General features: G+C 39.7%; 1 protein-coding gene across 1 annotated transcript; it reads left to right on the top strand.

The window, feature by feature from the left end:
- The first annotated feature begins 568 nt into the window (after positions 1–568).
- Positions 569–15,224, top strand: GRSF1 (G-rich RNA sequence binding factor 1). Its single transcript, XM_024115438.3, has 10 exons — positions 569–1,010; positions 3,559–3,715; positions 4,881–5,036; positions 5,434–5,577; positions 6,380–6,515; positions 8,728–8,912; positions 9,861–9,982; positions 12,260–12,395; positions 13,023–13,098; positions 14,080–15,224. Exons 1-9 carry the CDS (start codon positions 651–653, stop codon positions 13,070–13,072), a joined length of 1,446 nt encoding a protein of 481 aa, XP_023971206.1. The 5' UTR covers positions 569–650; the 3' UTR covers positions 13,073–13,098; positions 14,080–15,224.
- The last annotated feature ends 6,070 nt before the right edge of the window (positions 15,225–21,294 follow it).

The following is a 21,294-nucleotide window of genomic DNA, read 5'->3' as shown; positions in this document are numbered from 1 at the left end:
AGGCTCAGCGGCCATGGCTCACGGGTCCAGCCCCTCCGCGGCATGTGGGATCTTCCCGGACCGGGGCACGAACCCGTGTGCCCTGCATCGGCAGGCGGACTCTCAACCACTGCACCACCAGGGAAGCCCAATATAGATTTCATTTTAAAACAAAGAAAGCTGGCTTTCCGCACATAACCCAAGCTGGGGTGGGGGGCGGGGAGGGGGCGTTATTAAATCTCCGCCAGTATTATCCCAACCTCTTTTTATAACCAGAGTATCACAATTCCTTCCAGGAACGGCCCTTTTGCCCCTCACATCACAAGACTGGGGAGAAAGTGCAGAGCCTCGGTAGATCTCCGTTCCAGGGCTCAGCCCCCCAGACAAGGAAACCTCGTACTCCTCAGGCCTCAGTTTCTACCGAGTGAAAGAATAACCGGGCGATCATACCGGCCCCCGGCCCCTCCCGGCCCGCGGGCAGCCCCGCCCCGCCCCGAGGGCGGAGACCGGGCGGAGCAGCGCGCTCTCCTCCGCCTCCTTCCGACTCGCCGCTGCCCCTAGTGCCGGCGGCGCATGTTCCCGGCAACCCCTCCCCGGCCCTGGATTCCACTTCCCCTCCGCTCACGCTGCAGCCGCAGCCGCCTTCAGGCCCCGCGCCGCCTCCGGAGTCCATGGCCGGGACGCGCTGGGTGCTCGGGGCGCTGCTCCGGGGCTGCGGCTGCAATTGCAGCAGCTGCCGGCGCACCGGCGCCGCCTGCCTGCCCTTCTACTCGGCCGCCGGCTCATTCCCCTCGGGAGTCTCCGGCCGTCGCCGCCTGCTGCTGCTGCTCGGGGCCGCCGCGGCCGCCGCCTCTCACACGCGGGGCCTCCAGACTGGGCCTGTGCCGGCCGGGAGGCTGGCGGGGCCTCCCCCAGCGGCCGCCTCCGCCGCCGCCGCGGCCGCCGCCTCCTACCCGGCCCTGCGCGCCCCTCTGCTGCCGCAGTCGTTGGCGGCGGCGGCGGCGGCGGGCCCGGCGCGCGGTTACAGCCAGGTACGTGGGCGCCGAGCGGGGCCGCGCGCGGGACCCTTCCCCGGCAGTGCGCACGCGTCTCCGCGCCCCTCCGCGTGCGCCTCGCGTGCGCGCCCGGGGATCCGCGGCACGCGCCACAGCCCCCCGCCCGCTCCCACCCCGCCCGCCCAGTCCTCCTATTGGGCCCCAGAACAAGGGACGCTCTCCCAGCGCTCGGGTTTTCTCCTTGTTTTGTTCTCCTCTCGAGTCTCTGGTCGGTTGGGCAGTGTAAGTGTGGCTGGGGGTGAATGTTGAGGCCTTGTTTCCCGCCCGCCCATGGTAGGTTTTGTGAGGCTGTTGACGCCCCCACCGCGCATCTCTGTCTCTCTCCGCCCGCTGGTGGTGAAGTTGGGAGGCCGGACCCCCGGAGGGCTGGGACTCTCCGTGCCGCCCGAGCACTAGGCCTGGGCGGCCCTTGGTGCGCCTCGCGGCCCGCTGCTACGAAGGTTCACGCACACACTTTCGTGGGCTGGGTTCGTCGGGAAGGAGGCTCGTCCCCAGCGCTCTCCTTGCTCTCGTGTCCCTTGGGAAAGGCGGGCTGCCCCAGTTACTGAAGGTCACCTCTGTACCTTCACTTCCTCTGACAGAAGGTCCTTTAGGACCATGGGTCACCGATGATGGGAAGGACAGTGTGGAGACTATGACATTGGGGGAGGGGGACCGAGGAGAGGAGGCGTCTGGGGCTGAGGCGATGGTTTGGGGACCCAGGAGTAGTCTACAGTATATATATATATATTTTTTGAGTCAGTGTGTGCTTTAAGTACTCACATTGCAAATGTTTTGTGCCTCGTAGGAAGCTTTGTTTTTTGCTTGTTACGTGGCATCTGGGAAATGTCCGCACACTTTTTGACTACCATATTCCTGAGGCCTTGGGTCATATTTATATTAATTCAATTTGTGCTTCTCCTTGAACTTAGGGAAACTGGGAAGCTAATCAGCATGGCTGCTGTCTGCCAGTGGCTGAGCTAATTGATTTGAATCCTGGCCCAATACTTTCTGCTGCCCTTTTCAGTGGAAGCTTGTGATGCTTATGGAATTCTGGGAAAATGGGGAATGTTGCCCTTATTAAAAACAACAACAACAAAAAACTGTCTCTTAATAAGCTTTTGTGACCTGGTTCTCTTTACTTGATTATTTTTTTCTGTGAATTTGGCTAGCATAATGATATCTGTTGAGCCTCTGCTAGTAAGTAAGCCTCTGTGCTTACTTTTATTATTGATTCCATAAAATTATATGTAAATCTCCATGAAAATGATGGGGATATATAAAGGAGTGAAATATCTCTCTCCTTAGCCCAATAGAGTGCAAGTCACTTGACTTAAAGCCTGAGTTGTCTTCCCATGTTGATAATTGAAGTGCTTGTTGCATTTTTATTAGATAATGTATGAGGCCTCTGCTAGAGGTTTACATTATCATTGACTCCTTAAAATTAGATATAAGTCTTCGTGTAAATGGTAGGATGGTACAGAGGAATCTATTTCCTTAGCCTAGTAGAGTGCAAGTCTTAAAACCTGAGTTGTCTTCCCTGGTTATGGTTGTGGTGCTTGTTGGAATCTTATAACATTCCGGTTTTTGTTTAGTGTTGTAAAATAGAGTTCTTTGGGTATGGTTCAGGCTCCTGTTACCTCACACTACTGCTGTTGCCTTTTATGATTTTTCCCTTATTCAGATGGTCTGACATACCAGTTGACAAATTAATCTTTCCAAGCATCCTGCTGTCTTGTTGATTTACACACTTCTAAATGTCTTTTATTAGCTTCCCTTTGCCTATCAGGTTAATGACACACACTGAGCTCAACGACACACACTGAGCTCAACACTCAATCCCTCTGCTATGTGGTACCCAGTTTTTTTTGGCAGCTCATCTTCTTTGGCTCCTAATTGTACCCCACAGTTTAGCCAAATGGAATTATTGCTGTTTTGCAAATGGGCTTCTGTTCATACTGTTTCTTCCCCTCACTTCTCAAACTGGAATGCCTATCCTTTATATATTGCTCTCAGAATTCTAGCCTTCCTTCAAGGCTCATCTCATATCATGTCTTGATTCTTCTGTTGGTGCTCTGTTTTGAATTTCTATAATATCTTCTATCTTAATTATAGCCCTTAAAGCATCTGTCTTGTGTGCTTGTCTTAGTCTGGATGGTAAGATTTTTGAGATGAGGGCCTAATTATGGTGTGCTGTGATTAGGAGATACATATTTGTTAAATTGAAGGGACCCCTGTTGTCCTGCCTTAACTAAAACACTATTATGAGGTGTACTTCAGGACTGATGAATTTAAAAACAAGCCTGGAATAAAATTTATGTCCTGCCAAACCATTAGGCTATACATGCTTGTTGCTTTAGAATGTACAATTTAAGCCAAAATAGGATGAGTTAGATTTGTGAATTTTACTTCTTGCCTCTGAAATACTAATGGTCCCCAAAGAATAATATCCAGGGTGTTAATTTGTAGAAATAAACTTTGAAAATAAATTTTCTAAGTTGGTTGTTCAAGAAATATTTCTACATTTCTTCATTTCTCTTGGAAGGAGTCCAAAACTACCTACCTGGAAGACCTTCCACCTCTCCCTGAATATGAATTGCCGCCGTCCAAGTTAGGAGAGGAAGTGGATGATGTTTATCTCATTCGAGCTCAAGGATTACCGTGGTCGTGCACTGTAGAAGATGTGCTTAGCTTTTTCTCAGGTATATTTTATGTATGTTTTGAATATGTAATTTCATCTGACTGAAAGGTAGTCCCATAAAATTCAAGTTAGGCTATGCTGTAGACATCTTATTTGATCCATGGGAATTGTCTCATTCTGGCTGGTTACATATGCATAGTGACATCATGTGTTATCATTTGTCATACATACCAGGTTGAATACCGAAAAAATTTATTTTATTTTATTTTATTTTATTTTTTATTTTTTTTAACATCTTTATTGGAATATAACTGTTTTACAATGGTCCGAAAACATTTTAATGTTAAAACTACATGATGCAAAACCAGTTTTCTCTGAAGTTTTAATATGTACATATCAAAAGGTGAAACCTGTTAGCGGGAATATGTTAGTGAGAATATAGGTTGAGTAGCTTTTTATTTAATAACATACATTTAGAATACAAGATCACTAAGTAAGTGATATAATTCCCTTAATAACATGTTTGAAGGTTTATGCATCTGTAGTTAAAATTTCTGTATCTGACTGATTTTTAATCTTCCTCTTCAGAAGGTTCTAGAAGATGTTGCCTTAAATGTTATAAAACATTTATAAACATTTTTATAACATTATAAAAAATGTTATAAAACAATGTAACACTGTATTAAGTACCTGATGTGCATTTGTGTGGATCAAGCAGTTTATAAAGCCACTTACATCTTCAGCTTGCTCCCAGTATAAGAAGTGTGCAGTATAGGCATGTCTTTCTTTGGTAATGAAAAGGGGGAAAAGTTAAATTATTCTTATAGGAGATATATTAGAGTTCTTATGGATATGATCATAATGAAAGAAGACACTTATGCATAAACCATATTTTAATTCCTTAAGTGATTTGAAACTGATTGTAGAAGCATTTGGAAGTCCATATTACATTTTGTATTGAGCCTAGCCTGATTTGCCATTTAATGATCAGGGGGTCATAAGCTTTTGTGCTAAGGTTCGCTTATTTCTCCACATGGAACATTTTACAGACTACCAGCTCATCAGCATTTGGACGGCTTCAGTGATGGGGGTTTGTGTAAGGAAAATGACAGGCATTTTGGATCTTGCTTTGTTTTGGTTTTGGAAGATTGCAATTCTAGTGACTTGTATGATTGATCTAAAACTTTGATTTCTGGTTTTAATTGATTTTACTCACATACTTTCAGACTGCAGAATTCGCAATGGTGAGAATGGAATCCACTTCCTCTTAAATAGAGATGGGAAACGAAGGGGTGATGCCTTAATTGAAATGGAGTCAGAGCAGGATGTGCAAAAAGCCTTAGAAAAACACCGCATGTACATGGGGCAGCGGTATGTGGAAGGTACGTGAAGTTGTGTTATAGCTTTTCGGGTTCATTACATTGACTGTACTTTTCAAGGCAGCTCATTTGATCCTGTGTTAGATATTATGAATAGTGAAGTAGTTAGATACTATGAAAAACCCTTTTCCAGGGTGTGAAAATGAAGCACACAAATAATCTCAGTTTTTTATCTATAAAATGAGGGTGTTGACCCAGTTTACTTCAGAAGTTGTGATGTTACAGCTGGCGCATAGTAAATACTTGATAAATGTTATTTATTATTTTCTCCAGAGACGTACATAAGGTTAAAAATACTAGTTTTTAGATTCCTGGATAACCCACCCAGTGTGATTATTTTTTTAATGGCTTCTTCCTTTGTTATGTAAATATTGCATACCTTTTGTGCTCTTTTTCTTAGTATATGAGATAAACAATGAAGATGTGGATGCCTTAATGAAGAGTCTGCATGTCAAATCTACACCTGTGGTAAATGATGGCGTGGTTCGTTTGAGAGGACTTCCTTATAGTTGCAATGAGAAAGACATTATAGACTTCTTTGCAGGTGCTTTTCAGTTATATCGTGTTTGGGGCCTCATATCTTTTCCCCCCATTGTTTCCTTCTTTATCTTAGGTGAACCTTTTCCTGGTAACTGCATGCAGTTATATTAGGTTGTTTAGGGGAGAACTCTTCACTTGGATTGCCAATATTTATAGATTATATAAGTGTTTTGACCTAAAACGTTAGTCTTTGGGGGGTGTCATATTTCAAAATAATTTAATTTGGAGGTTTTTTTTTGTTTGTTTTTTCACTGTTGAGGAAAACATCCTCTCATGAGAGTGGCTATATTTGTCTTAGACAATAGCGATTTATATGATATAAAAGCATTAACATCTAGGGAATTCCCTGGCAGTCCAGTGGTTAGGACTCTGTGCTTTCACTGTTGACGGTGCGGGTTCAGTCCCTGGTCAGGGAACTAGGATCCTGCAAGCTGCACAGCACGGCCGTTTTGAGGGAAAAAAAAAAAAGAAGTATTAGCATCTGATTCTTAGGGGTAAAATATGCACCAGTAGTGATGTTAGTCTAAATCTCTGTATATAACTAATGGCAAAAAACTGAATTGTGTGTTTTAGATGGACTGCTTGGACCCTAAATGTTCTGGGAATGTGTGAGTGTTATTAGCTTTTGGCTGCATAATAATTTTCTTCCCATTAGGCATGTATTCAGCTTTGGGACTGGCAAAATAGCCCCACAATTTTACTAATAAAATTAAAAAGAAATTCTTAGTATGTGAATGAATGTTTTAAGTCTAAGAATAAAAAAGCTCCTTTTAGCACTAATTTGTAATAATTTTTTGACATCCTAGGACTGAACATAGTAGACATTACTTTTGTCATGGATTATAGAGGGAGAAGAAAAACAGGAGAAGCCTATGTGCAGTTTGAAGAACCAGAAATGGCCAACCAAGCCCTTTTGAAACACAGGGAAGAAATTGGCAACCGGTGAGTGAAGCAGATACTAACGATGCAGAAGGATCATATTGGCCAATACACTGGGTCGTTTTGATGAATGCAGTATAATATAACTAAAATTATCTAAACACAGAAAAAGTAGAGAGAGTAGTATGATGAGCTGTCAAATGCCCATCACTTAGATGAACAGATTCTTAACATTTGTTGTATTTGCTGCATCTGTTTTTTTAGTATGCATCTTTAAGAAAACATTTTTACATGATCCCAATATTATCACATTTAACAAAATTAGCGGTAATTTATTATCTAGTGCCAGTCCGTAATCACATTTTCCCATTTATACCCAAAATGTCTTTCTCCAGTTGCTTTTTTTTTTTCCCTCACCAGAATCTAGACATGGTCCATACGTTGTATTTGATTGTTATGCTTCCATTTCTCTTCAATTAGAGCAAATCCCCATTTCCTTTATTTTTATGTTCCCTCCCCCTTTTTATTATTATTATTTTTTCTTTTGGCTGCGTGGAGCGGCTTGCGAGAGCTTAGTTCCCTGACCAGAGATTGAACCCAGGCCCACGGCAGAGAAAGCATGGGGTCCTAACCACTGGACCACCAGGGAATTCCCCTCCCCCTTTTCAAGATGCAATTGGCTTTTGAAGAGTTTGAGTCAGTTGTCCTGTACAATGTCTCACGTTCTGTGTTTATCCTTTTGCTTCCTCACGGTGTCACTTAACTTGTTCCTTTGTATCCTCTATTATTTCCTGAAAACTGGAAGTTAGACATAGAGTCTTAGATTGATTCAGGTTAACAGTTTTGATATAGATACTCTATAGGCGATACTGTATACTGCACATCACATCACACTAGGATACACGTAGTGATGGATTGAGTTCATTTGTGTTGTTTTGTTTAGTTTTCTTTATTTCTTTTTCTGTTTTATTCTTTTTTTGTTTGCTCATTTGTGTTTTAACTTTGGGGGAGTATTCAAAAAGTGTCAAATTTTAATTCATTGTCTTGCTTGTTTTCTGACCTTTTTTCTTCTTTGAAGTTTAAAAAAGTCATTCCAAAGTCATTCTATTTCAGGATCTACGTATAGAATTGGTTCAAAGGTCTTTATTAAACAATTTTTAATGAAGAAAGTACATGCAAAACGCACACCCCCCCCTTAATTTTCTTTCAGTACTCTTCATATTTTCTTATAACTGGGAACATGTCAATAATATGTTTTTATATGGGAACATCAAGGCAGTGAATAGATCTCTTCAGTAAATTAAGAAATGTTGCACATCTAGGTCTGTAAATGCAAAGGATTTGTACAATTCAAGCTTAATAACCTAATTTGGAAAAGAATTGTTGAGAAAAAACTGGTTCCAGAAGCTTGGATTTAACAGTTCTACAGCCAAACAGATAGCAAGTTAGAATTGACATTTAGTTCATTAATTCTCATTAGCCTCTTAGTGAAGTCCTGGGAGAAGTTAGCTCCTCATATACTGTGACTTTTAATATCTTAAACACATATGATTAATTTTCACAGAATTGAATTGTAAGACCTCAAGAGATTGATTGTTAATCAACTGTAAAAAACAAAATGAAACCTTTCTTACTAGATTCTTTTCATACACACAGTTAACCTTTGCATATCTGTCCGCATGAAGCAAAACAGGGTAGAAAACATTGTTAAAATGTATATGAAGAAAACTTATCTTGGGGAGGATTAAATCAGTGACCTGCTCTGTTGAGAGTACTTTTTCATGGGCGAATATCTATTTCCATTCTTACTTTATGCCCCACCTGTTGTCTTTGGACACTGTGTTTGTTAGCTATCGGAAATAATATGTATGCATGTTTTATTTTAATTTATTTTTAAAAAAATTTTTGGCTGCGTTGGGTCTTCGTTGCTGTGCACGGGCCTTCTCCAGCTGCGGCAAGCGGGGGCCGCTCTTCGTTGCGGTGCACGGGCTTCTCATTGCAGTGGCTTCTTGTTGCGGAGCACAGGCTCTAGGCGCACGGTCTCCATTAGTTGTGGCTCGAGGGCTCTAGAGCGCAGGCTCAGTAGTTTTGGCGCACGGGCTTAGTTGCTCCTCGGCATGTGGGATCTTCCGGGACACAGCAAGATCCGCCTGCATTGGCAGGTGGATTCTTAACCACTGCACCACCAGGGAAGCCCTGCATGTTTTATTTTAAGAGAGTTCAATGTAAAGTTACTTTGTACCATTTATGCCTGTTCACTTTTGCTTTGACATAGATATATAGAGATATTTCCAAGCAGAAGGAATGAAGTTCGAACACATGTTGGTTCTCACAAGGGAAAGAAAATGGCATCTTCTCCCACTGCTAAGTATATAACTGAGCCAGAAATGGTCTTTGAAGAACATGAAGTAAGTGAGGATATCCGACCCATGACGGCTTTTGAAAGTGAGAAGGAAATAGGTAAGGATTTGCCTCTTATTGAAACTCATTGGTTCTGCCTTGTAGGTTTTGATATTTGTTAAAAAAAAAATTTTTTTTATATGACCATGTTATATCAAATTGTAGATTATAGGACAAAGGAAATTGAGTTAAATGTTTAATATGTCTTTGAGTGTAGTATGTGCTATGAATACAGTCGTCCCTCAGTATCCCCAGGGGATTGGTTCCAGGACCCACCACGGATACCAAAATCCATGAATGCTCAAGTCCCATAGGCATCCCTCTATATCCACGGGTTCCACATTCACAGATATGGAGGGTTGACTATACATGCAGAAGGTCTTAATTATTTCATAGGTTTTTAAAAAAAAATTTAATCATTTTTCAGATTCTGTGTCAAAACCTGGGTTGCACATATGTAACAAAAAGAAGTAAGATGTCAACATTTAAACTTAAGATGGGAAAAGATGTGTGTAGAGAGCAGGATTGTTGACTAAAGTAAGGTGTTTTGTTTGCCTCTGTGTTTAATTATTCCTTTGATTCTTAATCCCAAAGCAACATTTGGAATCTTTAAAGTTTGATAAATACTTTTTAAGTTTGTGCTCTCGGATTATCCTGTTACCATATTTATTCCTTTTTTTTTTTTTAAAGTGACTGTAACCCAGGGAATTTCTCTTGTCTTTATTTTTTCGTTCATAATCATTTTCCCGTCTCTCAGTTGTTAGAGAAAGGTACGTTCTTTTGTAATCTGGTAATGGTTTGAGACACTAAATCCTTATGAATGTTCAGGTGATACTTGTTAGGCAGCAGAAATTTCAGATCATCTTGGCTTTTAAAATTGAAACCCTCTTCGTTACTAGGGTATTTCAAGAGTGAGAATTTTGTCATAAAGGTCATTCCTAATTATAATCTGCTAATAACTTTTGAAGTGTTTATGTTCTTGACAGTGCTTTCTGTCCCACTTCTTAGAATTGCCTAAGGAGATGTCAGAAAAGCTTCCAGAGGCTGTTGATTTTGGAACTACGTCTTCACTACATTTTGTCCACATGAGAGGATTGCCTTTTCAAGCCAATGCCCAAGACATTATAAATGTGTGTGGCAGTAAGATATCCAATCTCAATAGCTTTGAACAAAAGTTCTAAAGTTTTGAACTTCTATTTAGGGAAGGTAGAGAAGAAAAATATAGTATTTCTGCAGTATCTTTGGACAGCAAGGTGACGTCTCCACAGTTGTGGGGGCTTGTTTTATTTTCTTTGGCTGAGAGATGTGGGTTTTATTACACTTTAAGGTCATGTATAATGGATAATAGCATTTCATAGGGGCAAAATAATATGGCGTGGGTTAAGTATTCAACGTAAAAAAGCTTGGTCTTTCTCTAAATTAGTTCAACCCATTCATTTTTTGTTTGGTTGGTTTGTTTTTGTTTTTTTGTGGTACGTGGGCCTCTCACTGTTGTGGCCTCTCCCTTTGTGGAGCACAGGCTCTGGACGCGCAGGCTCAGCGGCCATTGCTCACGGGCCCAGCCGCTCCGCGGCATGTGGGATCTTCCCAGACCGGGGCACGAACCCGTGTCCCCTGCATTGGCAGGCGGACTATCAACCACTGCGCCACCAGGGAAGCCCCAACCCATTTATTTTTAAAAATTAATCAATTAATTAATTTGGTGGCACCGGGTCTTAGTTGCTCAGCGGCCATCGCTCACGGGCTCAGTCGCTCCGCTGCATGTGGGATCTTCCCAGACCGGGGCACGAACCCGTGTCCCCTGCATTGGCAGGCGGACTATCAACCACTGCGCCACCAGGGAAGCCCCAACCCATTTATTTTTAAAAATTAATCAATTAATTAATTTGGTGGCACCGGGTCTTAGTTGCGGCATGTGGGCTTCTTAGTTGTGGCATGTGGGCTTCTTAGTTGCGGCATGTGGGCTTCTTAGTTGCGGCTTGCCAGCTCCTTAGTTGCAGCACATGGGCTCCTTAGTTGTGGCATGCGTGAACTTTTAGTTGTGGCATCGAGTCAGGGCCCCCTGTGTTGGGAGCACAGAGTTTTATCCACTGCGCTACCAGGGAAGTCCCTCAACCCATTCATCTTTGAGTTTAAGAAAAAGAGACTCCGAGAGCATTTGTCACAGGGCAGTTATATACTAGACACGAATCTAGTACTCCTAAATGCCTGGAGTTATCATTACACCATATAGCCTTCTTGCATCCAGCTTCCCAGATTTTTGAGAAAAGGAATTTTTAAGATATTTTCATTTTATGATAGATACTCTATGAAATGAAAAGATGAAAGAACAAAGTCCTTATTGACTTCCTGAACTCCAGGATGTGTGCTTAAGGTAGATCCAAATCTAGGATCCAGTTAGTAGTGGGGCCTCAGAATTAGTTAGTAATGGGGCCTCAGAATTGTCTTTATTATTTCAAAAAACCTATTAGGAATCATATTTTTACCCAAATGAAGGTTGCACAGTCTCATTAAAGAATTGGTTTGGTTTGGAATATTAACCACTCAGTGTGGTAGCTCTGTTTAGGTAGTGCTGATAAGAAACTTATTATCAGCTCCATGTTTGATTAAAACATGGTAAAAATGAATTATTAAGAAATGAAGTGTAGGGACTTCACTGGTGGTCCAGTGGCTAAGACTCCGCACTCCTAATGCAGGGGGCCCAGGTTTGATCCCTGGTTAGGGAACTAGATCCCATGTGCCACAACTAAAGGTCCCGCATGCCACAAGTAAGATCCAGTGCAGCCAAATAAATAAATAAATAAATAATAAAAAGGAAAAATAGAGGGGCTTCCCTGGTGGCGCAGTGGTTGAGAGTCCGCCTGCCGATGCAGGGGACACGGGTTCGTGCCCCGGTCCGGGAAGATCCCACATGCCGCGGAGCGGCTGGGCCCGTGAGTCATAGCCGCTGAGCCTGCACCTCCGGAGCCTGTGCTCCGCAACGGGAGAGGCCACAGCAGTGAGAGGCCCACATACCGCAAAAAAAAATTAAAGAAAAGAAAAATAGAAATGAAGTATATTTGATGGACAGTTTTTAGAAATGGGAAAGGAGGTGTTTGGGAGGAATAATAAAAGTGGTCCTTGTTGGTATAAAGAAAAGTTTGATAACTATTGTATATTATTGTATTGTATATATAGTTTAAGTTCTCTGTGAACAGATATTTGAAATGTAACCGTGAGTTCTCAGAAGATCAGAAGAGCCAGCAGAGGTGGTAGATGTGTAACTACATTGTTGCTTAAAGAGATTTCCTAAAAATAAATTTATCAGGTGTATGAATCAAAGTCTGAAAGAAAAATGCAGAGCCACCAGACTTCTAGAAATTGACCTAGTAACATGTTCCTTTTGGCTTCCTTTGTTTGTTGTTTAGTTTTTTGCTCCACTGAAGCCTGTAAGAATCACCATGGAATACAGTTCCAGCGGGAAGGCCACTGGAGAAGCTGATGTGCACTTCGATACCCATGAGGATGCTGTTGCAGCTATGCTCAAGGATCGGTCCCATGTTCGTAAGTGCTGCCCATGGTTTTTGTTGTTATTTTTGATGTCTGTCTTTGTTTACAAATGCCTTTCTCTGTTTTTTTGTGGGGTTATTTGTTTTTTTGTTTTGAGAAAAGCCAGCATAAAGCATTTGTATTGCAATAATAAATCTTGAAACTCATATGTAGTGCAGGGGGGTAGAGGTAGGGGTGGGGGAGTAAGCAGCAGTTTCTCTCACCAGATCACTACACAGGACAGCAAAGGGATGAGAGCGGGGGAAGGAGAAGCCCGGAAACTCTGAGTTCAGCAGGGGGAGCTGAGCATCAAAAAATAGGAGATGCTGAAGCTGTGATGACCAGTAGCATTTTCTGAAGACAACACTCAGGGATTTGTCATGTTGGCTGGGCTTTCATGGGTGTTAAGTGTCTACAAACAGTACCTTCAATTTAACTTTCGATTAAAGTTCTTAAAATTTTGGAAGTGGAGCTTGGATAGCTATGAGATTACAAAAGTCCTACAAAGCCAGGTCATGAAGAAGACTTCAGAGGTCCCTGCTGGCCTGGGGACAGACACCTGTAGTGTCCAACATCTCAGTGAAAACGATCTGCTTTCAAAAGGCAGAGGGTTAAGAACGGATCCTTTTTTGTCATTCTCAGACCATAGATATATTGAATTGTTCCTGAATTCATGTCCGAAAGGAAAATAAGACTTCCAGGGATTCCAGAAAATAAGGTAAATTTAAGAGGTGCAATTGTGTAAATTATTTTCAGTTCATAAGTTAATCATTAACTCACAAATTTATAATACGGTTGAAAACCATTCTCTTTTTAATAAACATCAAACTAATCATGATAATTGAAGCCTGATTATAAGGAGTGAAATTCTCCTGGGAAATAGAATTCATTATGATCGTATAGTGGCTTTGAGTATTTTCCCCATTAGAATCTTTTTGCATCATTCCCAACATTCATCATGCTATGTGCTTAAAAAGAACTTTTCATCTTTAGTAGCTGTCTATTATAATACACTGAAAATGTGCCTTGTGTTAGCTTGTCATCCTATAAAATTTACACACATTTCCTCAGTTCTAAGATATTTTTTAGATATTTGAAACCAGGGTGTGTCATGGATTTATACACTTAATGTAACACTGCTTCTTTTCCTGAAATGGTGTTAATGAAAGTTGTTGTCCTAGGAAGTACATAGATTTCAGAGTTTTATCTGTGACAAATCAACTAAATATGTTTTGATATCCCTTCCCTGATTCAGTGCTATGTGTTCTCTTTTTCCCCATAAAATCTTTTAATATATTGTATTGTGATCATTTTTCTACATGTAGCGGGGCATTCCTTTAAGACACTTACCTGTAGTGATTTCTTGAAAACACATGGGGCATTTCTTTACTATAGTTGTCATAGGCTATTTTTGGATATAAAGTCCCACAATCTCGTGGGACTTAAATATTTACATTAGCTAAAATCTATGCAAAGTATATTCTGTGCCCAACTCTGAAAATCTGCTATCTTCATACCAGGCTGCAAACACTAATGCCTAACTAATTTTCTTCACCTTAGCCTAATTGGTTTGTCAGATAACTTGCAGTAAATTAGAAAGACAAAAAACTATTGAATTTGTAGTTTTAAATGGTATGGGAACGTGCGCAACACTTTTTCATTTTGAGTAAGCATGCAACATTTTTTGTTTTATTTTCAGGATGAAGCAAGAAGCATTTCATTTGCACATCTTTCTTGGACATGGGATCTAAAGTTCCAGTTTTTTAGCAGCAACTGCTAGAGAAATCATTTGGGGGTTTTGGGTTAATCGCTTATAAGAAAAATTCCATAGTGGACTGTTTAGAAAGAAAAAGGAAAGGTTCAGTTTGGGATTATGAAATAAACCACAGATTTACTTTTTTGTTTAAACTGTCCAGGATCTGATTAAAAAATCTGGTCTTTATTTTATATGATTAAACAGTTTTCATAGACGACTTGTGACCCAGTGTAAAGACTACATATTTTTATTCAGCACTGTCCTTTAAAATCTTTCTCCCATTTTAAAAATGATCTGTTTGAGGTTTTGCTTTTTGCCTGTGAATTAAGAGCTCTGATGTGAAACTTTTCATGGAATGAAATACTGATTATTTTAACCAAATACTCACCAAAGCAAGGAAAGGTTTCAGACCTTTGAACCATTATGGTTTGGCAGAGTTATTTTAATTTTAGGTGTATTTGGTTACTTAGATAGATAGGGGTAGGAATTTTAAAAAAACAATCAAAACAAAAAATACCACAGGTTAGTGAGTGTAAATGACAACAATTTGGCAGTTTTATGTCTTTAGAAATGTTTTGCCTTTCTAAGCCTTGTGCTAAAGGCATTTAACATTGGTGCCTGTATAATAAAGGAGGCAGTTATATAGTCTTAATGTAAAAGTTGTCTGACCCCTGCCCCCCCACCTGTTTTTGATTTTGGTGTAGACCTTAAGGTGTGTGTTAGTCTCAGTACTGTGAAGTGACATTGTCATAACAGTCCTGACTGCTAAAGACATTAATGGCTTCACTTGAATTTAAACCAGCTCTAGATAGGAAAAAATCTGAGTCTCCTTATTTGCTTTTTCAGTGCAGTAGCACATCCCATATTTTAGAACAAGTAGGAGGGGTGCCTTGCTTAACTAAAAATAGCATTTAACGTATAATCGTGTGAAAGGATTATGGATAAAGCTGTATTTCTGTCACATTGTGGCAGTACTTTCTGCTTTAATATTAAACAGCTTGTTATTTAAATATTGGATCGAAATGGCTGGCTTCAAAATGTAGTCATTAATAAACTAACTTTATGTGTACCTGTGTAGGAGAATCAAAGTCCTGTATGTTTTCTTTGCCTTGTTCCTGTTCTCAGGGTGACGACTGTCGCGTGGTTACCAGGAGATGCAATTCTAGTTCTTAAAGTTTAATTAGCCCAGATTTCTGAGGGGTGGTATCTGGAAGAGAGATTATGTCTTCTCTCACTTAATACATAAACCATCTTTGATTACCAGCTAAGATACGGAATCACTGTACTGTAAGTAGTCAATAAATGAAGGCTTGTTTCAGGTTGAAGACTACCTAAGAGTATTTATTTTGGAGTGTGTGAATCAACCTAGTACATTTTTATTACATCAAGTCCTGGTGTATTATTATAAGAAGAAATGGTTAATTTGTAGTTGTGTTTGCTTTTATCATCCTATAAGAGCATCATGATTCAGTCAACCAGCTTAACATCTTCTGTATTACGACCTAAATGGAAATGTATTTTCATATGTGCTTGAATGTATTGAGCTATAAGAACTGGTGTCTATAGCTGTATGAGCTACTAGAATGCGATCTTTTCTTTCTCCCTCTAGCAGTAGGTCTGTGGAAAAAAATCTGTAGTGTTGATTAGGATTGGGGTTGGTGAGGAATTAATTCATTTGCAATTACTTTATTTTAAACCTAATGAGGGACTTCCCTGGTGGTCTAGTGGTTAAGACTTCGTGCTCCCAATGCAGGGGGCCAGAGTTCGATCCCTGGTCAGGGAACTCGGTCCCACATGCCGCAACTATAGACCCGGTGCAGACAAATAAATAAATACGTAAAAATAAAAAAAAAAAGATAATGAGTTTCCGTTGCACATCTCTCTGAAAAGAATGAGAGCAAAGCATTAAGATATTATGTGGTGGGTAAGCTTGAAGGGTGTATCTTCTTGTCACACTAGTGGCCAAGTTCTCAGAAAAAAGGTGGGCATTCTTGGCAAGTCATCTTATGAATTCATATACTTTCCTGTACTTCCTTTAGTAGGTTATTGCTCATAATTTATGTTAGTAAATGAGTAACTGCTGACAAGGCAAATTACTAGAAAGGGAAGAAAAACAGATAGTAGAGTAAAAGTAATCTTTTATTTTTATCCAATCTAAAGACATACTTCTCCCTCTTGAAATTTGACAAGACTGGATTATGCATCATCATTTGCTATTGAAAGAAATAATGACAGTGAATTTTGCTCTTCTCTTTGGGTCCTCTTTGTCTTTATAATTTCCTTTGTGGTAAAGCTCTCAGAAATAGTGGAATTGGATATGTCCACGTTCCCCATATCCTGCTTTGGCTAGCTCAAAAGAATTGCAAGGGAAGACACATAAAGAGCATGTAGATACCAAGGAGAAGATTGTGATCTGATCTGATATACTCACTTTTGCCAGAGAATTAAGCAGAACCGTTTTTTTTTTTTTTTTTTTTTTGGCGGTACGCGGGCCTCTCACTGTCGTGGCCTCTCCTGTTGTGGAGCACAGGCTCTGGACACGCAGGCTCAGTGGCCACAGCTCACGGGCCCAGGCGCCCTGTGGCATGTGAGATCTTCCCAGACTGGGGCACGAACCCGCGTCCCCTGCATCGGCAGGCGGACTCCCAACCACTGCACCACCAGGGAAGCCTAAGCAGAACCATTTTGTGCTTGTGTTTCTACTTCTGGGTGAGATGCTTCTGCCAGGTGGCAAAGGAGACTGATTCTGCTGTGGAGCAGTAGGCTCTAAATCCTTCTCACTTCTGTGGTGTGGAGAGAAAGAAGCAGGAGAAAGCCACTTCCATCTATGTGACATTTTGAGGCAGTGACCCTGCTTATTATTAGTTAACATGCCCTACTGGCATCCTCTGCCCTAAACAGTCCCTTAGCAGATTCTCACTTGGAGATTTTTCTCTGGATTACATCTTGATAATTTTATAATTTAAAACGTTCCATTATTTTGAGAGTTTCCCCTAAATTATGTGAAAGGGTTCACATTCAATTGGTAGGACCTGTATTATAGAGTAAGATGGTGTATCTCAGCTGTAAAGTGCCTAAGTTCCAGGGCTTTGAAAAAAAAAAATTGCTGTAATGTAGTAGGAATACATTTTTCCCGCCTGAATTCAGCAGATCAGAAAATAAATCTCTGAAGTTTGTACGAAGGGAATAAAGCTGCTATAAACATTTGTGTGTAGGTTTTTGTGTATACATAAGATTTCAGCTCATTTGGGTAAATACCAAGGAGTGTGATTGCTGGATCATATGGTAAGACTATGTTTAGTTTTGTAAGAACCTGCCAAACTGTCTTCCAAGATGGCTGAACCATTTTGCATTTCTACCAGCAAAGAATGAGTGTTCCTGTAGCAACTCATCCTTGTCAGCATTTGGTGGTGTCAGTGTTTTGAATTTTAGCTATTCTAATAGGTGTGTAGTGATACTTAGTTTTAATTCGCAGTTCCATAATGTGCAAGATGTTGACATCTGTATATATTTGCATCGGCATATTGTCTTTGGTGAGGTGTGCAGATCTTTTGCCCAGTTTTTTTAGTTGGGTGGTTTTCTTACTGAATTTCAGGAAGAGGATATAGGAAGGTTTAATTTGGTTCTTAAACCTTGATGATACAAAAATAAATAGAATAATTTTAAAATTTTGTTTTTTTGAAGGAAATAAAATTCAAAAGATATGAAGGGCTATACAGTGAGCAGTTTCCTTCCCATCCTATACTTTAGCCCCTTAGTTCCCCTTCTCAGGCAACCCTGTCATTAGTTTCTAATGTAAACTTCCAGTGATTTTACTGCATAGATAAGCAGATATTAATAGGCGTTTTCATTTATTTTAAAAATATATATTATAGCATACTATGCATACTATTCTGTACATTTCTTCCCATTTAATTACATCCTAAATATTTTATATCAGTATATAAAATCCTTTCTCATTTTTTAAAATGATTGTACAGTGTGGGTGTATTTAATTTAACCTGTCCTTACTGATGAAGATGTAAATTGTTTCCAATCTTTTGCTGTTACACTGCTGAAATGAATTACCTTGTATAAATTTGTATCATTTTGTACATACATAAATTTCTCTGTAGGATAAATTATCAGAGTATGTGCACTTGTAATTTATATCTAAAATTCAATTGATACCTATAATTTGTTTTTCCTTGGTTTGCACCAGCAATGCAATGCAAGTGTCCATTTCCCCATAGCCCCCCAATACAGTGTATTAGCAATCTGTTCTTTGCCAATCTGCCAAGGTTAAAAAAAAACACACAGAATGGTATTCTCTTATGATGGAGCATTTCTTTATGTGTAAGGGGTTTTGGGATTTTTTTCCTATAAATTTGTCTTCATATCCTCTCCCCATTTTTCTTTTTCTCTTATAATCCCCATCTACTTATCCTCATTAATTTTAAAGCAAATTCAAGACAGCATCATTTTATCTGGATATATTTCAGTGTACATCTCTTTTAAAAAAAGACTTTAAAAAGTACCATCATTCCTAAAAATACAAATTTCTTATCAAATATCTATATGAAATGTCATTTTAAAAAAGTATATTTGAATCATGATCTGAACAACAGTCCACACATTGCAATGGTTATTATGTCTCTCTTTTCCCCTGCAACATGTTTTAATAAAAAAATTCAAGTATCTGGAAAAGTTGGATAAAAAACATGCCTATACCTACCACCTAGATCCTACAAGTAACATTTTGCCATGTTTTCTTCATCATGCATCTGTGCACCCATCAGTCTTTTTTCTTTATGTGTGTCAAAGTTGTAGACATCTATACTTGAATCTTAAGCTTTGTGGCATCTATATCATTAAGTAGACTTCTTGTTCTTGAGGTAAAATTTACAGTGAATTGAACAAATATTAATTTGATGAGTTTTGACATACAGCTGTGTAACCCAAACCCCTTACAAGCTATGGAACATTTCCATCACATCAGAAAATTTCTGTAGTCAATTCCTGCACCTCTCCCTTCCCTTATTAGGATTTTGTCTTCACCATAGATTAGTTTGGCCTATTCTAGAACTTCATAGAAATGAAATCAGTATGTATTATTGTGTAAATTTCTTCCTCTCAGCATGTGTTGAGATTCATCTATGTGTTTCGGCTCTTTGTTCCTTTTCATTGTTGAGTAGTATTCCATTGTATGAATATGCTACAGTTTAACCTTTCACTTGGGTGAACAGCTTGTGGGCGCTGGGCTATTTCCAGTTTTGGGCTATTATGAATAAAGTTGCTGTGAATATCCTGTGTAAGGCTTCTTGTGGACCCACATTTTAACTTCTTTTGGGTAAGTACTTAGTAGAATATCCTAAATTGCAAGGTTGATATATTTTTAATTTTACTAGAAATTGACATACCCTTTTCCAGAGTGGTCATCCTGTTTTAAATACCCACAAACAATATGAGAGTTCCAGTTGGTCCACATCCTCACCATCTGATGTTTTCAGCCTGTAATTTTAGCCATTCTGTATGTAGTGGTATTTCATTGTGGTTTTCATTTGCTGTCCCAATAAATGATGTTGAGCATTTTTTCATAAGCTTATTGACCATTCAAGTATCTTTAGTGAAACTGAAGTGCCTCTTTCTTATTTAATCTTAGTTTCCCCTTCCATTTCTTTTTTCCCTTCTTATTTGTTGAGGAAATGCAATAAACCTTTAGAGGTTTTCCACAAGCTGAGTTTCGCTGATGGCCTTTCAGTGATGTTAAATGAGCACTTTTCTATTGTGTTTGGTCTTTTTCTAATTAATTGGCTTAACTGGCGGGAGACCTTGCAATGAGCTGGCTTTAAATACTGCCCCCCACCCCTCGACAATTTGTCACTTTATTTGCTTGTCATGGCAGAAATTGTTTTTATGTGGTAGATTTCTTAAATCTCCCCTTTTATGGCTTCTAGGTTCTGTGACAGAATTATCACATTCCAGTGAAATGATTTTGAAAGCATCTGGTGATAAAGCATGAAGGTGTGTAGCCAAGGTAGACTAGAATATGGACAGCTCAGTGAAACCCACAAGGATCACCAAGGTACATTTAAGAATAAGCTTTTCAAATGATCCAGACTAAATTTGAAGCCTGTGAAACTTCACAAGTATATTCAAAGACTTGTGATCCCAAAACATGCTTGGTTCTAACTGAAATAAAGAGGCTCTCAACCTTTCTACCACTTGATGATGACACTTGGGAATAAAGACCAGAACTGAGAAACCAAGTTACTCAGAATTTCTGATAGGCTGGCTGTAATTCCATCCATTTCTTGGCCCCTCAAGAGAGCAAATGGAATACAAGTGATGATATTGGGCTAATTTTTAACCTGCTCTAATTTACAGGAGTAAACTATTTGTGATAGACCTTATAATTGAATAATATATCTAATATATATATAATAATGTAATATATATATAATATATCTAATCTATATATATAATCTGCTGAAAAGCAGCACCCCAAAATGGCATGGTAGTATTGCTGCCTGGAGACTTGTTCAGTCTTTCTACCCCACTACCCATCAGAGTCCTGAGTCATCTCTCTTTACCAAGCTTAGTTATTAACTCAGGAATCTGACATTCTCAGCACTGCTTACAGTTGGTCTCTGGTTCTATTTTTAACTATGTTTACATTTCAAGATGATATGCTGTCTTTGAATAAAGTTTGTCTTTTATTCTAGGTATAGAAACTGTCAGATACTTGATTTCTGATTTGGTAGACTGACATGCTTGCAAAAACCTCTTATACAAAAGTAATTAATGTGTTAACAAAATCAACTGTCCTCAGGAATGCTGAGAATAAAATAGAAGACCTCAATAACTGACAATCCCCCCCCAAGCTAACAAATGTCTAACTAAGAATCATTAAGATTTGACCTGGGAGAACATTTGTGGGGTTATTAGGCTAAGTTATTAGAAAGATGCTTTACTATATATCAAAACATGCCACTTACTTCTGAAATATAATTCTTTAAAAAGGGCTACATTTTCTCTTGGGCAAAGCTGAAATGAGGCTGTAATATAGGCGGGGGCCCTGAGAGTTACTTCAAAGTCATTAGGCCATACCTGGAGTCCTTTTACAGAATGGTTAAATTCCCTTTAAGAGTTTCATCATACATTTTTTCCCGACTTTCA

Source organism: Physeter macrocephalus, chromosome 7 (genome assembly GCF_002837175.3).
Source record: "Physeter macrocephalus isolate SW-GA chromosome 7, ASM283717v5, whole genome shotgun sequence".
Classification (NCBI taxonomy): domain Eukaryota; kingdom Metazoa; phylum Chordata; class Mammalia; order Artiodactyla; family Physeteridae; genus Physeter; species Physeter macrocephalus.
The sequence above is the reverse complement of the archived record's forward strand: the minus strand, read 5'-3'. Positions and strand labels throughout refer to the sequence as shown.